This window comes from Poecilia latipinna, unplaced genomic scaffold (assembly GCF_001443285.1).
Source record: "Poecilia latipinna isolate Pla-1442-1.1 unplaced genomic scaffold, P_latipinna-1.0 Scaffold3059, whole genome shotgun sequence".
Classification (NCBI taxonomy): Eukaryota; Metazoa; Chordata; class Actinopteri; order Cyprinodontiformes; family Poeciliidae; genus Poecilia; species Poecilia latipinna.
Genome location: NW_015115675.1, coordinates 15,646 through 38,437, shown reverse-complemented (window position 1 = coordinate 38,437; position 22,792 = coordinate 15,646). Strand labels below are relative to the sequence as shown.

Sequence of the window (22,792 nt, the reverse complement as noted above, 5' to 3'; positions counted from 1 at the left end):
AGCTGAAAATAGACACCAACATCGGTAGCCTAAAAGGTACTTGTTAAGCTTAAGGTTCTGTATTGATATTAGCTAGTCATCTTTTAGCTAACATTACCTGCATCCAACAGCTTTACTCAACAGTCGGTTAGTTTGGGTGAAAAACTGTGAAAAGCTCTTTGCTATTTGCTGGTTTGCTGCCATGATTCTAACACAAACCTGCGTATCTGCGTACAGCAGCAGCAGGTCTCCTTCACTGCCCACAGGTGTAAACCCAGCGCAAGCGTCGTAGCGCTCATGTTGCATTTAAAGGCCGCTCGAAAAAACAGGTTACCAAATGTTAACAACGGATTAAACAGTTTTAACTGCTGATAAAAGTGACAGAGGACACAAATATGGGAAGTGTGGAAGTCCCTACTGTATCAGATTGACAGGAATAAGAGAGTTGGCCATTCTAAGGTAAAAACCCAGCGCATACAGCGTTCATGGTTTCTTTTTTCATCCAGACGGCTTCCCGCGCCCTCCCTGCAATGGCACGGCGCCCCCCCTAGGGGGCGCGTCCCACAGTTTGGGAACCTCTGACTTAAGCTAACCAGAGCTAACTAGCGCTCTTGGCAAAGGAAGAGAAAGGAAGAGATCATGGGGTCCTCAGAAGTTCTGGTGCCCCCCAATAATGCCTGATTTATTTACATTCTTTTCATTTCTGACGGTGTTGACAAAAACTAGGGACAAATTTCAATGGAGTTGGAAAATATATAAAAATGATTTTTAATTCAATTTATTGATACTTCTATAATTATTTATATGATTACTTATACTTAATTGTCACAATATATAATTTTAGTATTTCTTTAATTATTTTAAACTATTACAATGTATTGAGTTCTGCTCCTGGACAAGGGCTTTTACAGGCATCATCCACCAACTACAATGTTTAAAATTAAAAAATATTCAGCAAACACCAGGAAAATATACATTGTTGTGCTCACATGACCCAGGTTAGTTGAGTCAGATATTTGAAAAAATTATATTTTGTGTATATTTTATTCAAATTTTGTGCTTTATCCATAGGACCTGTTTTGTCCCTATTCTCAAGAATCACTATATATCCTGTCTGTACTTTGCCAATAAAATGGTTAAAAACATTTAATGTATGAACTGATTTTCCATAATTTAGCTTATATATTTAATGTACTGTGTTTTAATTGTCACCAACTGTGTGTGTAACGTGTTTCGTGTGCTGAGGAGCGATCATAAACGGCAAAGAACAGATTCGAGGTGAGGCAGGCAGTTCTCGTGCCTCATCGCTGGGGTCGCTCATGAACCCCAGACATTGTGAATCCACAACTGCAGAGTAAGAAACGGTAACAGCGAGCTAGCGATACAGTAGCTGTGCTGACACAGAGAGCGAGAAAGACGTGGTTTTTAGTTGTACTTTAACGGTTTCTGCCTTTGCTGTTAAGCACAGCACAAAATTAATAATATCTACATGTCTAAGTTTGATTGAGATCACGGAATTATTCTGCGGCGGCGGCGTGGCTATGGATGGAATGTAAAGCACAGACATAAATACATAGACCCCTCATGTAGCAGGTCAGCCCGTTGCTGCGATACGCAACAGCGTCCGCCATATTGAATGTGGAATATGTGCCAGTAAGGTAATACAAGTAAATGGACCGAACTTCATAAAGTGCCGTTCTACAAAGTATTTTAAATTAACACCTGTCATTGACACATTTTCTCACACACTAATATATTTGGAAATCTAAGAAATGACTAAAGACAGAGTTTCTAACTTTTGATGTGATTATTTAATTGTTTTGGGGCATTTCTGAATACTGAGCACAATGTTTTTATTTGATAGAAATTATTCTGATAATTTTTATATTGACATTGATGAACAGACACTTTTACAGTGTTTAATTAAAGAACATATTTACATAATTCCATAATTTAATGTACATTTAACGTTTCAAGACAAGAAACAAATAATTTTCATGTATTTATTTTTTATACATTATTGAGAAATGACTTTTGATTTATAAATCAGTCATTGTCAAACATTAAACTACATATTTTTCTTACTTTTTTCCAGAGAAAAATATTTATTACAGAATGTCAACTCTGCTATTGACAGCAAAGAGTGAAAATAATTCTTACAGAGTAAATTATTTTTATTTCATTACATAAGCTGTATTAATACACTAATACTTCAGATTGAGATATTAAAAAAAGTGAAAGAATAAAACATTTATTTATTATACTGGGAACACTGGTCACAGGCAGGGCTTCAGTCTGCTGGTCACACTGGGAGAACTCCAGTGACTTCTGATACGTCCTGGTTCACAGGCTAAAGCCAAGGATAAAAGAGAAATTATCCAAAAGTGAAATAGAAAATACATATATATTTCCTTCACATTCAGAAAAAGACATTTTCAGCATGTTGGGCTCTGACTCGTAGCATCTTTATAGCTAAATACCGACATGGTGAAGCTGAGCTGGAAACAGACTGAAGAACAGCAGCTCCAGCTCTGATCCTGACTGATCTTTCCTCACTAAATCCTCTGGTTTTTAATTAACTTCTCCTCTAACAGCGGTTTCTCATCAGCTCTCTCATTAGATAACAGTATGAAAACGTTAGCTGCTATGCTAACAATTAGCGGTTATTTCGGGCCAATTAAGCTACATAGGAAATATTTTTCGGTTGTTTATAAGCAAATTTCTGGCTGCAAAGTCAAGTAATTCTGATCTTTCATCCTTACCTGTGAAAGGCAATGCCAATGAATCCAGTTTTTTTCGTAAAACGGTTGCAACAGGTCCACACAGCACAGGACTTAAGAGCTCCGATCGCCCTGCTGCCACATAGAAGATGGCGGACGCTGTTACGTACGACTCAGCGCTCCATGAGGGGTCTACGTATATGATGTCTATGATGTAAAGGAATAGCCTTTTTGTCCTCCAGCAATGTAGGCATGTGCGAAATTTCCTTATGTAAACAATAACATGCAGGGTCTAGGTTTGTAAATCCGATTATAATTAAGTCGGTGCCTCACCAGCTATGAACCTCACCGATATATATGTATATATATATATATATATATATATATGTGTGTGTGTGTGTGTGTGTGTGTGTGTGTGTGTATAATTTTGTCATAGTACCCCCAAGAATTTAAAACTATTTTCACACCTGTTTAAACCTAAAGCAAAAAATTAACAGCCATTCCAGGCGATCAGCAATGATCGGTGATTGGCAGAGATAGGCCTCATGGATGATCGGTATCGGAACTGGCAGCCAAAAAAAACCTGATCGGAGCATCCCTATTTCTCACAATAGTTTAATGGAGTTCTGGTCCGTTTCTCCTGACATAACTGATGTAACTCAGTCGGATTTGTAGGCTCACTCACAAACCCAACAGAGTTTGTGAGGTGGAAGTTGTGGGAGAAGTCTTCCCACAACTTCTCCATAGGAATAAGATCAGGACTTTGTGATGGCCACACCAAAACACTGTCCTTAAGCCACTCCGTAATCACTTTGGCTGTAAGCTTAGGGTCTTTGTCCATTTGGAATACCAATTTGAGCCCAAGGTTTTTTTTCCTGGTTTTTGTCTTAACATGTTGCTTCGTAATGTTTAAAATAATGTTCTTTCCTCATGATGCTACCTATATTATGAAGCTAAATAACATCACAACATGATGCTGCCACCCCATACTTCACAGTTAGGGTGGTACAAGATTCCCCGTTCTCCCTCAAAATGTATCAATGGTCAGTATGGCAAAACAGTTCCAGTTTTGTTTAATCAGATCACAGGACATATCTCCAGAAATGAAGATCTTTGTCCCTGTGTGTATCTGCAAACAGTGATCTGGCTTTTTATGTTTCTTTTGCAGTGAAGTTTCTTTCTTGCTGATTGACTTTACAGTCCATGTTTGCCCATGTATAATGGCTCCGACTTACTAGCTTCAGACAGTATCTCCACAAGGCTTTTGGCTTTTGTTCTGTGTCTCAAATATGCACATTTTGGATGGTTGTACATCATGTCTACCGTTGCATAAAATTGTTTTAACAAATGAATCTCTGAATTCCTGATGTCTTGGCTGATTTCTATTCACCGTCCCATCATGTCAAACAAGAAAGAAGTGTCTTCCAAGTGTAGCCTTAAAATACATCCACAAGTGTAAGTCCAATTAACTCAAATGTTTCAGTTAACCTATCAGAAGTTTGTGGAAGGAAGCCCAAAAAGTCATAAATTTTAAATGGCAATTAAAACGTATGACTTGGGTGACTTAGATACTGACCAAATGTATGTAAACTTTCGAATTCAAGGAAGTTACAAAATATATATATATATATATATATGTTCTCGCCGATTTATAGAATGCAAATTCGAAGATCAAATCAGATACAGCAGGGGAAACAAGTTGTACAACTATGTCTGTGAAGGGGTGAACAATAAAAGCAATTTGGTATATTGATGAGCACAGTGGCTCCAAAATAAATCTGAACGCATATGGAAATATCATGGTGAATGTTCTGAAGCTTAAAAAGCTATCAAAAACTTATTGTTAGTTTAAGTTTGTCTGTGTGTGATCGGGAGTGTCCCCTAGCAAGGTCAATGATAAAATATTCTACACACCAATATAGGTCATACTACAATTTCTCATGATCTTAACAGACAGATATTTGCCCAGTTTGATGTCCTTTAAAGACATGAAATCATGGGGTGTGAGGTTCAATGTGGGATTGCAGGTATAGAGCATTATATAATAGGATCCCCATGTACAATATGGGAAATTCCTGCTTACAGTTACAGGAATGTGTAACAATCTGGATGTTTGCATCAGAGCCGTGAACTTAAATGATAAACACTTCTGCATCAGTTGCTTTGTAAATAAACTTTTTTTTCTTTTCTTTATTTAACCTGTATCTTATTAAGTAAAATGTTTGAGGCCTCCTGATCATGTCTCCTGATTCCAAAATATCAGGAAAGACAAAAAACATTGTGCAGAATTGACATTTTGTTCTAAATTTTAAAATAAAGCTACAGAATACTTATGCTATAAGTGCATTCAGGATTGTTCACAAGCCTAGTTTATTAGGGAAGCATTTACTCTGCCAACAAACATCAGTTTGCTGTATGTGTTTTCCTAAATCAGTGTTTTCCAACCCTGGTCCTCAAGGCACACTGCCCTGCATGTTTTAGAAATGTCCCTGCACCTCATTCAGCTGACTGCAGTTCAGCTGCTAATTGAAATCACCTGTGCTGAAGCAAGGAAACACCTAAAACATGCAGGGCAGTGTGCCTTGAGGACCAGGGTTGGGAAATACTGCCTTAAATAATTTAAAATGACTGTCTAAAAACTGTCTTTTTGTCTTACGAGTAGTACTATTTCAGCCACAAGGTGGCGACAAACATCAAAACTGTGACTCTAAAAACTCAATCATTAGTTATAACAATATACGCCCCTCACCCGAAATGTTCGCTGGAAATAGGCACCAGCACCCTTCCCTACCCCACTAGGGACAAGGGTGTACAGAAAATGGATGGATAGTTCTAAAAATACTGATGGACTGTATGTAATGTATTCCTACCTCTTCCACCAGGGAAAGCCCTGTCTTCATCCTGCTGTCAATAATATCAGGCACTCTGTTGGGAATTGTCTGAGACAACATCTACAGAGGTATATGAACAAAACTTGGTTAGCTTTATGGTAAATTATAAGTTCCAAAAAGATAATACCTACACAAAACAGTGTAAGAAGACCTCCACATAAGACCTCATTTATTTATTTATTTTACAATTTTGTTAGCTGCTGATTAAACTGAAAGTTTCAACCTTGACATGATTATATGAGTTGTTTTACCAAGAAATCCATCAGAAGCTCCGTGAAAATGGTTGGACCAGCCTCTCCTGGCTGTAGTCCGCACGTTCCCGACAAAGGGGGAACAGATTTTCACAGGGGAACAGAATTTCGCACAAGACCTGCCTGAGCCACACCAGATTTGCTCATGGAAAACGAATCTGGCCAAGGTGACCGAGACCATACTGGTTAGAGGCGGGCTAGTGGAAAAGCGCCTTTTCTGGAACCTCGAGAGCTTAATTTCCATTTGGGCCGGCTGGAAAGGACTGGTTTAAAGAAAGCTGTTGATTGGTTCATAAGCTGCGGCGGCGGGTATAGAGATGAGTTATTTTTCAGATCTCTCAGTCAAAGTTTATGTTAGATTGTCTCAATATTCGTCATTTTGACTAACAGCGTCAATACACTTTTATCCATCAAATTTTAAATAATAATAATGGCATATTCAATTGCGCTTCATTTCTTTTTGGATTAATTAATATTCAACAATATTCACACATGTAGCAGATTAATAGCTTTTGACTTTCTCCACAGTGTCAAAAACCACTGACTGTTGCTGTTGATCCTAAGCTGCAGGCTGAATCTGCACTCTGGTGACTGACATTAGAAGCACCACTTCAGCCAAAGTTTTTGAAATCAGGGAACATTTCTCCAATTGAAATGATTAGAAGTCGACTCTGTCAACGAGGAGGAGTGGGAAGAAAACCCTCAAGCCGTTGTGATTCAAAGACAAGTCCAGGTCAGAAATTATTCTCAGATGAGAATTTTTTTTTGATTGACTTAGTTAAGGTAGCTTACAAGGCAGTTCAATGTGCTTTACAATATAAAAACACAAAACTAAAAAGTCATAAAAATACAATTGTCAATAATTTGAGAAACCAGTAACAAACATTACATTTTGACGAGTACCATTATCAAAATTATCAATACACATCAGATATGTTGGTCAATGTTCTATTTATTATGGTTCAAAAGCAACTCTAAACAGGCGGGGTTTTAAACTTGATTTAAAGGAACTCAGTGTTTCAGCAGTTTTGCAGTTTTCTGGAAGTTTGTTCCAGATTTGGAGTACATAGAAGTTGAAATTTATACCCTTTTCTATATAATTCTATAACTCTTATGAAACACTTTGGTCAGCTGAGATTGTTGTTAATGTGCTATACTGTATAAATAAACTTTGAATTTAAAAAACTTTGAACTAAACAACAAAATGACAGAATCATGCATTAAGAAATAAATGCCACTCTTTTTCACACTAGTTAAAACCCATTCAGTTTTTAAAGTTATCATTCCACCAGACAATTTACTATCAAACTATCATTTTCAGAATAATAAATATTTTTTTTCTATTTATTATGTAATTCTGAATAATGTAACAATTGCCATTTCTATTTCAGAAAGGGGCAGAAGGAATTATGGGACTTAGAAAAAAAAAAACAAACCTCTTTAGTTTCCTCTGAAAAGGAGCTTCCTTTAATGGCTATGTCAGGTAATGTAGATTTAGTGCTGGGAGAGATCTAGAAAATAAAACATTTTTGGGTTAGGCAGATAATAGAAAAGAACCATCAAACTTTTAGAAACACAATCTAAAACCGAAAGCATATTTGTAAATGAAGAACCTCAAAAATTCAGTTTTTAGACAACTCCAGTGACAGTTTTTGTCTCAAAAGATGTTTGAGAGGACCCTACCTCCCTGTTTGTGAGGGCGTGTTCACCAGCTAACAGCAGCATGCTCAGGCCTCCCATCTTTGTGGGGTCTTAAAATGAATGGCACAAGTTAGAAAAGTAATCTAATTCTTCATCATCTTACTACTATGCTATTAAACCCACCTGCCATGGCAAAGTTCAACTGGTGCAAACTGTCGCTTTTGGGCACATTTTTGGCAGTAGAGTCCTTGGGTGAGTTACAGGAGAAGGACCACACCTTTTTGCGGGGACAGCTGACATGCTGATAGGAAGAGCTCTTGAGTGGCTTGCTCGTGGTGGGACACCACTTATAGCCTGGGTTTGCCTTCATAAAGGCATCCTTATACTAGAAGAACAAAATAAAAAGAAGTGATCTTGTTGAAAATAAAATCTGTATTACTGTAGCCATGTTGCAATCAATCAAAATGAAAACATGTTTTCATTTTGCCCATTCAGTTTTGAAAGTTATCATTCAACCAGAATATTTACTATCAAACTATCATTTTCAGAATAATAGATATTCTTTTCTATGTATTATGTAATTCTGAAAAATGTAACAATTGCCATTTCTATTTCAGAAAGGAGCAGAAGGACTTAGAAAAAAAACAAACCTCTTTAATTTCCTCTGAAAAGGAGCTTCTTTTAATGGCTATGTCAGGTAATGTAGATTTAGTGCTGGGAGAGATCTAGAAAATAAAACGTTTACACTGCATATGTATCCACTACCTTCTGTGGGTCTAAAAGAGTTGATGAGTATGTCCATTACCATTACTGTTCACGCCCTTTTTCTTTTTTTTTTCTTCTGCACTGAGGAGTTATGCATTGGGGGTATTTGTGAACGGTCAAAACGTACAACAAAGAAATGAGCATCAAACCTTAGAGTCTCTTAATATATTTTGTATATGTGTTGTGACATTGTCCTATGCTGGCTAGAAATTTAAGGGTTAGGTCTTTTCATAATCATACTGGTTTCTGTGTGAAGCAATATCGTAAGCATTTAAACAATTTGGATAGGGAGAAGATGGACTTGGAGAACTGAAAATATAGCAGACTCTTTTAGAAACCAGCTTTGTTTCGTTGTAATAATCTTTTATGTTTACTTTACTTGTTATTTATGCCCTTTTTTCCATTGTGTCATGTTTTCTTCAACGTCCTCTTTGTCAAGTTCTTATTATGTCTTCAGTAAATAGAGCACTGACCAACATCACTTTGGTGGACTGGAATGTCCGGGGACTAAGCCATCCAACAAAATATTCTCTCATCACTATAAGTTTAAAAGTCACAATTTTTATCTATAGGAAACCAATTTCATGAATGCGTATAGAATCCTCAGAGCAAGCATATTTTCACTCAGTTTGCACTCACAAGGTGAACAATTTAATAGGCCAGTCGATTCGCTAATATTTACGGTCCTAATTGGGATAATATGGACTTCCTTAGCAATCATTTTTCCATTCTACCAGATCACAGAGTTGCACAGTTTAATCCTGACTGGAGAGCTGAATTTGAGTTCAGTGAATCAATACGTTTAAGACATATGGAATAATAGATCCCTTAATATTTACATATCTGTCATCCAACCAATTTTCATTTTTCTCCTCTATACACCCAATATGTTTAAGAACAGACTACTTTTTAATTGACCAAAAAATGTTGCCTATGGTTACCTGAGTAAACTATCACAATATAGTAATTTGGATCCTTCTCCAGCAATTCTGGACTTCAGCTTCCCAGGAAATATGTATTCCACCTTTTCATAGTGGTTTAATGGCTGGTTATAATCTGAACAAAAGTTTACTGACTTCATTAATATACAAATATATATTTTTATTGAACTGAGTGAATTATCTGAAATAAGTAACACGTATGATATAAATGCTAGGTTTAAGAAGTCTTATGAAAATTTGTATGCTTCTGAACCTTGTGATTACTGAAGTAATTTTCAGTAATTTAATTATGATCATTCTAGATGACTCAGATAAATTTAAATTGAAGAACAATACTACTCTATCAAAATTAAATTAGGCTATCAAAAATGTATTTGAAATTTGTTAAGGTATCTAGCCCAGATGGGTTTCCCATTGAGTTTTGTGAGCCATCTGAACCTAAATTAGTCCCTTTACTATTAAAAGTCTTCAGGAGGGTTTTAGACAAGGCAGCCTGACCTGCAACTATGACACAAGTAGCTATTTCAATGCTACTCAGAAAATCAACATTTTTTCTGAGTGGCAAAATCGTCGCAGTAAGATCGCTCCACCACTCAAAAGTGTGACCCATATTGCTGAGTTTCAGACATGTGACCCAGATGACAAAATTCAGATGGAGGTCTGGAAGTGGATTTCTCCAGTTCAAAACACAGCAAAATTGATCACAACAAGTACGGTAATGCCGTAAATAGGCTGAAACAGATGAGGCATCTCAAAAAAATATACGTATATTTAGGATATGATCCGTATTATCTCGGTAAAAAAAACCCTTCTCATATAATCTTGAGGATTTACCCAGTGTCGAGGCGATCCACATAACTAACTATCTGGTGCTGCAGACCTCATATAATACGACAAGCCAGAAAAAAGTTTTCAAAAGCCTGGAGAATACAATCATTTAGTTTCAGCTTGGGTCAACCATTTAGGATGAAAAGAAGCATTAAATGGTTGTCGACTTGTTTCTGCTGGGTGAGTAGTGAGTTGTGCTATTTTAAGTAATTAGTCTATGATAATGATGCAATGGCTAACAACAAACTAACCATGTTATTTTATGAGTTTGAATCTCCTGGTAAATAATTTATTTAGCTTCTGTGAACCCAAATTCATGCTGGAGTTGTACGTTAATGTTGAGTTGTTGTAGGACGCTGGATTCAGGTCCAATGTAGGTCAACGATTTGCTCCAGTCTACAGAACCCCATGTTTGTGTCTGGCCATGAATATAGTTTGAGTTTGTGTCCAGAACCATGTGGGGGAATAGTCACAGCTCAATGTGACTGTATGGCTGGGAGCCTGGGTAGGTTATATTTAATTTATTTAGCTTATATATATATATATATATATATATATATATATATACACAGTGTCGATATATATATCGACACACACACACATATATATATATATATATATATATATACACACACATATATTGCAACTTTAGGCAAAGAATATAGGTTAAAAAAATATGGACAAATTGCACATCAGGTCAAGTTATCTGTGGTTTCGCACTGGTAACTTCTTGGTTTCCCACAAAACCAAGCACAAGGGTCTGACCTTAAGAGATTTCAAGTAAGGAGCACTAATGGAGCAATAATCTTAGGTGTATGTACAACTAATCCATCAATCTTTGACGACTGAACCTGATCCTGGAAACGAGCTTCCTAATCACATGCTTATTCTAAAATCATTCACACCTCAAGGAACAAACCTTGCACTCTTATGCTCTTATGCTGCTGCTTTTGGTAGCACTCTCACAACGATATCCTGATATCAGGTCTACACCAGAACCTTCCTTAAGTTTTATTCAACCATCACCTCATCATTTGTTCAATATCGCTTTCGACTTTATCACGAGCCTAAAACCTTCCAAAGGTAAGACTGTGGTCCCAATCATCAACCGTATGATTTCTATAAATCGTATAATCTTATTTATACAGGAGTAGAAAAACCTCAGCTGCTGAAAATACCAGCCTTCTCGTCCACATATCAATAGACACTATGGCACACACCAGAAGATTGTATCTGAGAAATATGGAGAGATTTATATTCAAATCTAGAGTGAAAAAAACATACAGAATTTAGGTTTCCATACAGTGATTGACAGACTGAACGATTCAACCTGAAGTTGTAGGCTGCTTCGTTGTGTGCAACAGTTTCCAACAGATTTACATCAGGGAGTAAATGTTTACACTGGACAGAATATGCTCATAACTCCCATGTTTTACCTGCCACTAGTTTATCTACCCATGAGGTTCATCAAGGTTAAAAAGAAGAAATGAAGAAAGCTTCTGTGAGCGCTGTCATCCATAATTTCTACTGACTTTATGAGCTTGAGAGAAAGCAACTCAGTAGAGAGTTGCTACTGAGTTGCTGGCTTTTTTATTATTATCATTATTGGTCTCAAAAATGACAGGTTAAATTGTATGCATGTAAGGCAGAGCTTAATGTAACTTTACTACACCAGTGTAGCAACATAATGTAAGGATGCATTACCTCCTTGGCCATATCAGTATATTTCTGCTTCTCCTTGGGCTCCAGCACAGCCCACCAGTCAGCCAATATTTTTGTGGCCCCACGGTTGTCAAGACGAGGATGTTCCTGTCGCACCAGAGAACGGTGCCTCTTGCAAAAGAGGAGGAAAGCATTCATAGGCCGACGTGCCCGGTGTTCATTAGAGTCTTCTTCAGCTTCCTCTGTTGTGCTTACATTATGCACTTGGGAGTCCTGATCCTCACTGCACAGCCCTGCCTATTAAGAATAAATTCATAAACTGCAATGTAGAGTCTGCTTCTGGTGGTGAATGAAGATATCATTATTTAGGGTCAGGCTGGAGAAAAAAATAACCCTGCACCAATGAGGCTACTAACCTTCCCCAGTTCCTCCTCATCTTCTTCTTCCTCTTCCTCAGAGAATTCTGAAGCCTTCTTGGAAAGAAGAGGGTGCCACTGCAGGCATTTGCGTTTAGGTCTTTTGCCAGTGACCTCCTCAACAGGCTGTGCCTTACCTCTTCCTCCACTCTTCATGGTACTACCGCACCTAAAGAAAAAGCAAAACATTTAACATCAGAAACACTGTCTGTACCTACTATGTGCAGAAAAAAATCCCATCAACTTTTAATAACATGCAACACTTAAGATGAAGTAGCAACTGCTATATAAATTACTACCAGAAGGACCATTTATGTGCATAACACGGCGGGACCATTGAAGATTTTCAAACAGGTCACAAAAAACTTGGGCATCTAAAATACAACGACTCTTAGTTTAGCTGTAGCTGCAATATTCTAGTAAATAGTATTTTTAGTGCCAACTGTCCAGCTGTTACAACAGTCTAAGCAATGCCTCAACCTTCACTAAGCATATTGAGTAACACTTTATTTGAAGGGGGTTGAATAAGACTGTCATGACACTTTCATAAACATGACATAACATCTGTCATGAACATGAATAAGTCTTTATGACAGGTGTTTATGTCATGTTTATGAAAGTGTCATGTCAGTCTTATTCAACCCCCTTCAAATAAAGTGTTACCGCATATGGATAGAGAAAAAAGAGAAAGTTGAATAAGTGGTCAACATTTTACCCAAATATAACAACAGAAATTCTTAGGAACTTTTGATGTGTTGAGATGTACTGACAAATGAGAAATGTTCTGAAATGGAGAAATCGATTTCACAATTTTATGGCTAGAAGAAGCTGAGAATCAATGTCATTCTTAAAAGAAAAACAGTAGCACCAGCTTGGATGTTTTTGCACTAACAAAACAGTGTTATTGCAAAACGGAGAATCTGCAAACAGATTCATCGTCAGGTTATTTTAGATCTTTGAACATGTGCTTAAGTATTGAAAGCAAAATACAATATGCTATTTTTCAAATAGTCATTCACAAATGGTCAGTGATTATATACACTACAGGTCAAAAATTAGGATGCAACTGTAAGTTTCTGTTCTCAATGTTTTACTAGAAAACCGGAGTTCTCTAAATTTTGGGCTGAATGCATTTGGGCATATGATCAGACTTTAATGTCATTGATATGTATGAATAATTAGACTCTTTATATATAATTCATGTCTATATATAAACATGATATCAATTAAATTATGATTCTTTTGTACATTTTGGATCTTTTTTCCTGAAAATGCCTAATCATTAAAAAGTACATTGCAAATCTGAAACTGAACAGGTGGCATTAGGAAACATAGCAGGCAAACAGCAACTTTTTATATAATTGACATAGAATGTGAATTATTACAGTTGCATGTGAGTCACTAGGAGCCTTCGATGACACCCTGGGTATGACAAGAAAAACTTCAACAAACTAACTGATACGAAAAAGTTTGGATTTGTTTTGAATTTTCCCATCCGAATGCTTTCCATATATATTCATTAAATAATTAAGCATTGTATTCTGCTTGAGTCATTTTAAATATTTACATAACAAATAAAATGAGTACAGTCAATGGTATGACTATATGTTGCTGTTCTGTAAATGTGATAAAAAAAACAACAAAACTGAACAAAACACACAAAGCAGGTGATTTGCACTCGTCCAGGAGGAGTGAATGCTGCCAGTCAATGACTCTATACAATCTGCTGGGTTTTCTTTGACAGGAAACCATTTAAATTAATTTGAATAATAAATAAATCTTAATGCCCTGTTTTATATGTAGGATCAATTGGACGGATACTGCTCAGGAAGGAGATGGGTTCTGTATTCCAGAGATTAATGTCTTTTGGAATGTGCAAATTAACCCCAGAACAAAAGTCAAAGACCTAGTGGAAATGCTGTCTGAAGCCATTAAGACAGAGTCACTATCCATAGTCAAACTATCCTTTACTGACATGGATTGAAAAGCCACTCAGCAAGGAAGAAATATTTACTTTGAAAGAACTACAAAAATATAAACTGCAGTTTGCAGATGCACACAAGGACATTTTTGGAGACTTTTCCTATCTCCAACTAAAGTGGAGCTGTTACATTTAGAGGAATAATGGGGGATGCTTGTACCATTGTATCTGTGAAGTACGGGTGTGGCAGCATCATGTTGTGGGGTTGTTTTCTTGCAGGACGAACTAGTACTTGGTCTTCCAAATGGACAATAAACCTAAGCATACTCCCAAAGTGGTTACAAAATGGCTTAAGGACAACAAAGTGTTTTGGGATGGCCACCACTAAGCCCTGTTTTATGGAGAAGTTGCGAGTAAATATTAAAAGATGGGTGCAAGTTAGGCGGCCTACAACCCTGACTGAGTTATGACAGTTCTGTCAGGACGAATGGACCAGAACTCCAGTAAACAAAGCAGCTTTGTGGAAGCAAACCCCAAAAGATTTGACCCAATTCATCCAGTTTAAAAGACAATTATCCCCAACACTGAGCTAATGTATGTAAACGTCCAAATTATATCGGTGATAATTTTGGTTATTCTAAGATAAAACAAGAAAAGTTCAGACAGTGAGAAAATTTTTTGTCTTTTTATTTGGTGTATTTACATGTCTGGTTTCAACTGCACATAGTTGAAACTATGTCCATTGGAAAATACCCCATTGGAGTATTTTCCAATGGGGTGTTTTCCACCCCATTGGAAAATACTCTAGTTAAGAGGAAACTTAAGAACTTTATGTTTTGAACAGTAAAAGACAGCCAGAGTTCCTAGAGAAAACCCATGTATGCACTCTGGGAGAACATGAGAACTCCACATAGAATTGATAACAACTGCTCCCTCTTGCAGTCTGGCAAACAACATACAAGTAAAAGAAAAGATAAGTGAGTAATAATAATAAGCAACATGAAGTAAAATGTTTGTATTTCTCACTGTGTTTGCATTCTGGGCAGCATGGCACAAATGAAATTCAAACTCCATCAATGAATGATTAAAAGCTATCTTATGGATGCAGAGTGAAAACAGGAATACTTACTGAAGAAAAAATTATGGAAATGCTGAATGAATGATGAGGACAAAGCTGGCACAGCCCGTCATACAAAGATGATGACCTATAAAATACAAGACAGTGATCTCAGTCATGCATTACACCGTCATCTCTACAGTCGCTCTGCATAGCGACAGCTTTCTTGAAGGAAAGACGAGTTCAACGTTACTTCACTGAAACATTAGAGGAATGCATCGAAAATCCGTAGTAGCCCTGAAGTAGGATGGGACATTTTGGGTGGATCATCTGTACTTGCTGCACAGCTGAACCACTCATGTGGCCAAAGGAAAACACGAAGGCCAAATCCCCGTGATCACCGAATGCATTTAAAGCAACGCAAACCAAACGAGTCCAAATCGAGCTGGCGCAGCTGCAGGGACCTTGAGCTTTACTTGTTCGTCAGGTCCGACTGATGACGGTCGGACTTAACTATTACTGTTTACTGTAAAAGTCCTGTCCTCCTGTGTCTCACGCGCAGCAACGGTGTATCATATGAGGAGATTACAGTCGTAAGAAGATCCAATGGCGTACAGTCTGTATTCCTGCCTCTAAACACAGATTGTTTTAATCTCCGTGTAAAATGTCGATCTATGACGAGCCAGACGAGCAGAATCAGAGTCCATCTTGCTGTTGGTTGGAGGAGAACCCCCCACCCCACCCTCCGCCAACTACAGAAGAGACGGTTTATACTCCTGTCGAACTCCAGATGATAATGTCACCGGTATTACCTACCACAGGGTAAAAACATCCAGAAAAGCCGGATTAAATCAAGCTTTTCCTTACCAACCTCATACATTTGTGAGCAATGTTTAGCTGGGCAGCAGCTGTGTTACAGGGAATAAAGTAGCTAGTTAGCTTGCTAGCTCTGCCTCCTGCTAAGTGGACATGTCATGTTTTATAGTGCAGTGCTTCCTAAAGTCCAGTAACCCTATTCGTTAAAAACAAGGACGGAATCAGCGATTAAACTGCTATGAAAAGCCTTGACAGGGTTTTAGCAACTGTTCTTTTGAAAGCGGCTGGCGCTGAGGCTGTGATGCGGATAGGAAGGGGAGAAAGGGGGAGGGAGGAGAGTCCTAGCACCTTAGTTGCTTTTGACGTTTTATCACGGCTTTTCTAAGGCTAGACACACATTGTAGCTACGCTGCAACAGTAACACAAATATGCTCGACCTAACGCTGCCTTCCAGCAGGATGTCTATGGGAGAGACAGCAAGGATAACCCAGCAGGCGGACATCATGTCCAAAGCAGCAATAGTAACAATTTCTCACAAAGCTGAGAGGCGGACTGGGTTTTTAGTGTCCGCTGACAGCACAAGTTCCCTGTGAGGAACTCATGGCCATACCTGAAGTACTGCTGTCAGTAACCAGCCGGAGATTCTCATCATCGGTCCTGTTCACATTTTTAACTTATTAACACATGATAACACTTCAGCACTTGCTGTACTGAGAGTAGTTCCGTTAAGCATAACAAATCCAGTCACAAAAAAGCAGGAAGCTAAAGAGATGTCCATCAAAATAAAAGGGCTCCCTCCAACATTTCCTATTTCCACCAAACAGAAACATCAAAACATGAACAAAAGTAGCCCAAAAAGCCATTTTAAAATGTTTAAAACCTCCCTTAGCTCTGGAACATGGTTAAATACACGAGCATTCTCTTGAGAGGGAGAATACCCTTTGAAGTTCTAAATGGGCTATTTATGAAATGGCTTTAAACTGACAATATCTAACCTGTATCATTTTAGCATCTTCATTTTGAATTAAATTAATTTCAGTTCATTCAAATATGGGACAGATTCGCAATGAATATGGTCACATAGTACAACATAAAAAAAATCCACTTTATTTTCAGAAATATATAGTGAATTAAGTCAATCCAGTCACACATACAGATTCCTGTCAGTTACAATTATTTTATCCTAATTCTAACACAATGTTGTCAAGTTCAGTTTATTATCTGTAAAACTTTTTTCTGTCAAGAGAAGATCAAGTGATTGCATCAAGTATGGTCATCTATCTACCTCAGCATGCATTAGGTGACAGTAGACTGTTGATTGCATTAAGTGATTCATTTTACTGCTTGCAATGACATGTGAAACAAAAAAACTTCTTTTAACAATAAGCCCCCATTAGTTTTCAAGCGAATTCACATTTCAGAACCTAGAAAAAAGCTGATAACTGTAACATTAACATAACACCAATTTAAAAAAAATTAATTACGATACATGTAAACACCTTAAAAGAACACATTTGCAATAGATGCAAAAAAGACCCATTCTCGTCTACTCAGATTATGGAGTTGACAACAGTTTCTTTGCTTTTGTTCATCCACCTGATCTCTGAGAACTGGCCACAGAGTCTCAATGAAGTTAAGGTCCTCAGGTTAAAAAGGACCTTAACTTTGTCTGGTGACACAGAAATCCATAGTGGTGGAAAATCCTTAGATCATTACCAAACTGTACCCAAAGTTTTGAAAATAAGTTTCTGAGGGATGCGTAGATCCTACCTTTTATTCACAATATTGTTTTAAGGAGTAGTTGAACTGGATGGCAGAGTCTCACACACTGGACGTGACATTACTCTCAAACAATAAATCATCTTTTTTTCCCACATTTTCAAACTACTTCTTCTTGATACAGGAGTTTAGACCAAAACTGTATAGCCCACCTTACTTTGTGTTCAGATGCACTCAAACCTACTTGTTGAGAGAGATGACAAAATTCTGCATTGGTGTGTGCAATTGTATCTACTACTCCACATATTTTCAGAGTAGCTGTTTAATTCTATATTGGTTTTTAAAATTGACTTGAAAATTCTATTTTTTTTTAATCCCTGTGTGGTCTTGCACCATCATACCTATCTAATGGTGCAGACAGATATGATGGATCATAAATCAGGATCTAGGATATTGATTTAAGGATCTTTTATCTATTTTCTACTCCCAGAGCTTGACTGGTGACAGAAAGAGGAATGGCTTACATGGACAGGGCTCCTAGTTTGTGGAATGCTCTTCCTCAAAATATTAGACAGGCCTCTTCATTATCTTATTTAATAATTCATCATCTCTTCATTATCTTATTAAATCATTAGTTAAAACTTACTTGCATAACAGGGCTTTTAAAATATGACTTTTTAATATATTTGTATTTCATTTTGTCTTATAATGTTATGTATTTTAATTGATTTGGTATATTTTTGTCATTTATGAAGTTGTTTTAATGTATTTTTTAATAAGTAATATTTGTTTAAATAAAGTGTTATATAAATAAAGTATTACTATTATTAAAAATTAAAAACAAATAAATAAGATTTATATGAAAATACAGCATGGAAGTTGGTTTTCTGACAGTACTGTATGGACTGGTTATTTTAAAATCTAAGACCTTTATTTAAACATGTAAACCGGATGTGACCCTTTCTGCTCTGTGTTGCTTGTACAGGGAGCACGGAAACGCAGCGTTTCAGAGATGAACACTGTTATCCGCTAAGATGACACATTTAACGAGTTACAGCACACAAAATAGCACCGTATGAAGTTGATTCTGTCTAGAAATGCACTTGTTCAGTCACATCATGCAGCTAAAGTTACTTTCGGTTTTCCACAAGCAAGGAGAAAATGTTGAAGTGAGCTCTCCCCTCCCCCGGCTGAAAGTGCTCCTAACCAGACTCGGCTGGCCTCCAACCACATCCCTGACTTAACTTTAGATCTTAGCCTTCTAACGCTGACAATCGTTACCGAAATGCCAAAGGTACCCCCTGAAAAACATCGGAACGAATGATTGCAGCTCCTATCTGACTGATTACTTACTCCAAGCTTCCTGGCTCTTTGACGCTTTGCAGCCGCAGAGATAGTAGTGTTGCAGTGTGAGGCACATTTGAACCATTTGTGCAGCAGTACGTACCTGTAACAATTCATGCGATAAGGTCAGACGTTCAATTCCTACAAAGCTCTAAAAGGTTAGAAAATTATCAACTGTTTTACTGTGCACAGTAAGAAAACCCAACCCAACCATGCAACATTGCATATGATTGGACACTCGTGTTAATAGACAGCTTGACTGAGCCAATGGAAAGCTTCGTTAAATTGCCATAATTGCATTTTGGTTCAGCAGTCTTGGTTCGGCCCAGCAAAGGTAGTTTCTAATGAAAAACATCGTCTGTCAGTTGTACTGATCATTTCATCAGCAATACTCCTTTTATTTTTACTGTGCAACTTAAATTGTGCATGTGTTTCACAGACACTGCTGACACTGTCACTGAACTATTTGAGGTTTGCTGGAGTCCTCAGGGGTCTGTTTAATCAAACCTAGGATTTTATTATTGTCCTTTGTTTTATCCGTGAAGAGTAATATGTTTTCGGAGAGATTCCAGACTGAGTTAAATCTGGTCTTCGCCAGACCAATTTAACAATCGATTTCAGCATGTTTGCACTGTTCACACACAAATCACAGTGATAAAAAAATAACCGTTTAATAAATTGATGTAAAATACTTTCTCTTTATTTGCAGCTAGCCAGCCATATGGATTTCACATTTTATTGGTTATTTAACTCAAACAATATTCAAATTATTTGCCTAATAAACAGACAATGCAAAAAATGTACAATGAAATTTTACAGTTTTTATAATTTTACAATTTAAAAGATTTTACAATGAAACATTTTTACAACAAAGTGACAATCATGTCACACTGATTGCTGCTTATAGAGATGTTAGGCATACTAGATTATTACAGTTGTTGGGAAGTTCTCAAGGTGTTTCAAATGAATCATTCAAATATCAATCAGTACTATTTTTTCAGTGAACATAGAAGCTATGGATATATACTTGAACCTCATCAGTTACCTCCTCTTTATGAATAGCAAGCTCTACACAGCAAATTTAAACTCTTAGGGAGTTGAATTAACACTTTGAAAGTGTCTATATTGGTCCACTCTTGATCGTGTTAAAATAACACTTATGAAAGTGTTATTTGTGATAGAGTTGAAATTTAACACACATCAGTGTTGATTTACCTAACACTAGCGTGTAGTGTCAAAAGTTAACACTATGAATGTGTTCATTTAACCCAGTAGTGTTAAATGTAGATCAACATAGAAATATAAAATTTAAAATACTACTGGTAGGGTGTTCTGTGGTGGCGCAGAGGTTAAGCACAGCCCACATATGGAGATATTAGTCCTCAATATGGCTGTTGCAGGTTCACGTCCGGGACTGGTGGCCGCATGTTTTCCCCATTCTCTCATTACCCATTTTCCTGTCAATTCACTATCAAATAAAGGGCACTAGAGCCAATACAACCTTTAAAATAATACTACTGGCAGTCAATAATCCAAAAATTCACTTTAAAAAACATTAGATGCCACTTGAATTTACAAAAAACCCAACACAAGTTGCAGTTTGAATCTACTTGTGTTTCAAAACAAGAACAACATAAAACAGCACTGAAAGCAATTTACAACAAAGGTCATACAGTATGGCAATCTGCTTTGTTTTCTTTCCCACATATCTCAGGAAACAGCTTCCCAGAGGGACTGAAATAAACAAAGTCCTCAATTGGAAGAACATAAAATTAATCCTCTTATTGATACAGTATGCATTTAAATGATCATCATAATAAAGAGTGTCCACTCTGTCAGGCAAAAATAAAAGCAAAAATAAAAGCATCACTTCACGTATCGTGCAAAGGTCCCATCAATGTTGAAAACTGTAGGTTGGATTAATGTACAAAAATTGTAGAGGAATTTATGGTTCTTTACGCTGAGGGTGAAGTTGTGCTTTGAAAGTGCATTGAAAGCTGCCATGGATGGTCTTGTGATTACTGATGGTGATCTTTGGTCTTTGGTGCTGCTCTTGTTTTCACTAACATGCAGGAGGAAGGGCTGCCCTGGTTCCATGCCAATGAGGAAGGCTTCAACACTGGCTCCCATCTTTGACAAAATGCTAAGAAGATGAATAATAAAAATTATTAACAATATATAGAACAGCTACATTCAAATAGCAAACTATGCCAATGAGGAAGTGCTTCTACAAAGAAGTAGGATCATTAGAATAACCACATACCTGCACATATCTGACAACATGGTCTACAGTTTGACATGAACTGATTTGGCATACTTCTTGTGGCCTTTGGACGTAGGAAGAAGCAGGTGAACCAACAGAAGAATGCCAGTTTTTCCGAGCCTGGAGGAAAAACAGGAAAAAAGCAGACATTAGGATAATAAATAAATATTTTAAAGAGAAGTGTGAGCAAAACTAACCAGACCCACCTCTGTGTGTGTCACCATCATATTCATTCAAAATACTCTGTCCACCCGATTTAGCCTGGAGAGAATTTTTCACCACAACATAAAGCATAAAAAAGTCAGAAATAATTACCATGAACACAACTCAGACATTAAGTGTCACATAATCATTAGATATTACAGAAATTAGTCAGCTTACAGCAGTGGACAGCATTAAAAGTGGTGCCAACCTTTATAAGAAATGTGTTGAAGTCATCATTACATCTTCAGGCACCAACATGACATATTAATGAAGGAAAAAAAAATGTCAGCCAATATGTCAATTTATTGTATGTATAGAGACAGAAACATGAAGACCGGTGGCTTGATTGAATAGATCAAGCCACCAGTTCAGCACAGCCACTCTCCCCATTATGCCATCTAAAGCCAAAAACTGCAAGAAAACGACTCAGCAATGTTAACTCAGATGGTGTTCTGACTATCAGTGCTACCTCGTCAGATTTTCCTACCATAGATAGCCAAGTCTGTCTGTCAGTGCTACGCGTCCAAAACTGCTACCGTCATGTTTACAAACAGAAAACAATAGCGGATTGTGTTAATGTTAAATATCATCTGATAACATTATTTGAGTGATGGGACTGAAGTAGAAACTTAGGAGTTATGCTTAGCATAGCACTGGAACAATTTAGAAACTACAAGATTTCTTCATCTGAATATCCTACCCGTTTAAAATGAAAAGTTATAGATGTATGCACTAATCCTTTTACTAGAATATCCTACCTGTTAAAAAATATTTTAAACACAGAGGTGTTTCAAGTTAGGACGGATTTACGGGTAGCACAGATAAACAGAACACCTGTTTCAGCTCTGAACATACCTGCTAACGAGCCAAGAAACTGAAGTTGGTTTCCAATTCTAGCTTCCAGTAGCTAAAGGGCGATTCCACCTAATTTTTCACTACCTTCCGCATCTTTAATCGACTCTAGCTTAAAAACTACAACACCTAGACACTTCAAACCTGGACTAGATTATTCTTCTCTTCAAGCTGGATATTTAAAATCATATTTGGGATTTGTGAAATATTTTTCTGATTTGTGAAAACTCAAAGTTCGATTTTCACCATTTTTTGCATCTCTTTTATACTAGAACTGCTCTAATTAAAAACCTAAGTCAGGATGCCATACAACTGTTAATAAAGTGTATGATGATCTACGCCATGATTCTATGTTGCTAATTAAATAAAATTATATGGTAATGATGTGTCTGACAGATACAGCCGTGAGTTTGTGCTAAGCGTATGACAATCTGACAGTGTATGCTGACCTGACAGAACACTCTTCTTTGTTCTTGTAATCCTCTGCGTACACTGCAGTAGCTAGCATTATTTTATTTAATT

At 37.1% G+C, this 22,792-nt stretch overlaps 1 protein-coding gene and 1 long non-coding RNA gene across 7 annotated transcripts in view; one reads left to right on the top strand and one right to left on the bottom strand.

Moving 5' to 3' along the window:
- The first annotated feature begins 2,504 nt into the window (after positions 1-2,504).
- The window catches only part of LOC106940015 (uncharacterized), a 25,591-nt gene continuing 5,303 nt past the window's right edge, over positions 2,505-22,792 (top strand). Inside the window, exons 1-2 of the long non-coding RNA XR_001422976.1 lie at positions 2,505-2,989; positions 19,441-19,446. This is a non-coding gene — a long non-coding RNA (uncharacterized LOC106940015). The remainder of the gene's footprint in view (positions 2,990-19,440; positions 19,447-22,792) is intronic.
- Positions 5,406-19,138, bottom strand: LOC106940013 (HMG box transcription factor BBX-like). Of its 6 annotated transcripts, none has more exons than XM_015022618.1 (8): positions 19,055-19,136; positions 15,145-15,220; positions 12,095-12,263; positions 11,721-11,975; positions 7,666-7,867; positions 7,525-7,592; positions 7,278-7,352; positions 5,410-5,650 (listed from the first exon to the last, which is right to left on the bottom strand). In XM_015022618.1, the coding sequence occupies exons 3-8, from the start codon at positions 12,248-12,250 to the stop codon at positions 5,495-5,497; spliced, it is 912 nt and encodes a 303-aa protein (XP_014878104.1). In that variant the 5' UTR covers positions 12,251-12,263; positions 15,145-15,220; positions 19,055-19,136; the 3' UTR covers positions 5,410-5,494. The 6 variants fall into 6 exon arrangements, with proteins under 6 accessions (XP_014878102.1, XP_014878107.1, XP_014878104.1 ...); XM_015022617.1 differs by lacking the exon at positions 19,055-19,136 and adding an exon at positions 16,499-16,637; XM_015022619.1 differs by lacking the exon at positions 19,055-19,136 and adding an exon at positions 15,593-16,160.

Bases quoted from the DNA above. Each gene is read 5' to 3' on its own strand.
- LOC106940013 (XM_015022616.1), bottom strand. The intron at 7,593-7,665 runs GTGGGTTTAATA...ATTCATTTTAAG, and splicing joins GTTGAACTTTGCCATGGCAG to ACCCCACAAAGATGGGAGGC. The intron at 5,651-7,277 runs GTTTGTTTTTTT...ATACCTCTGTAG, and splicing joins TTTCAGAGGAAACTAAAGAG to ATGTTGTCTCAGACAATTCC.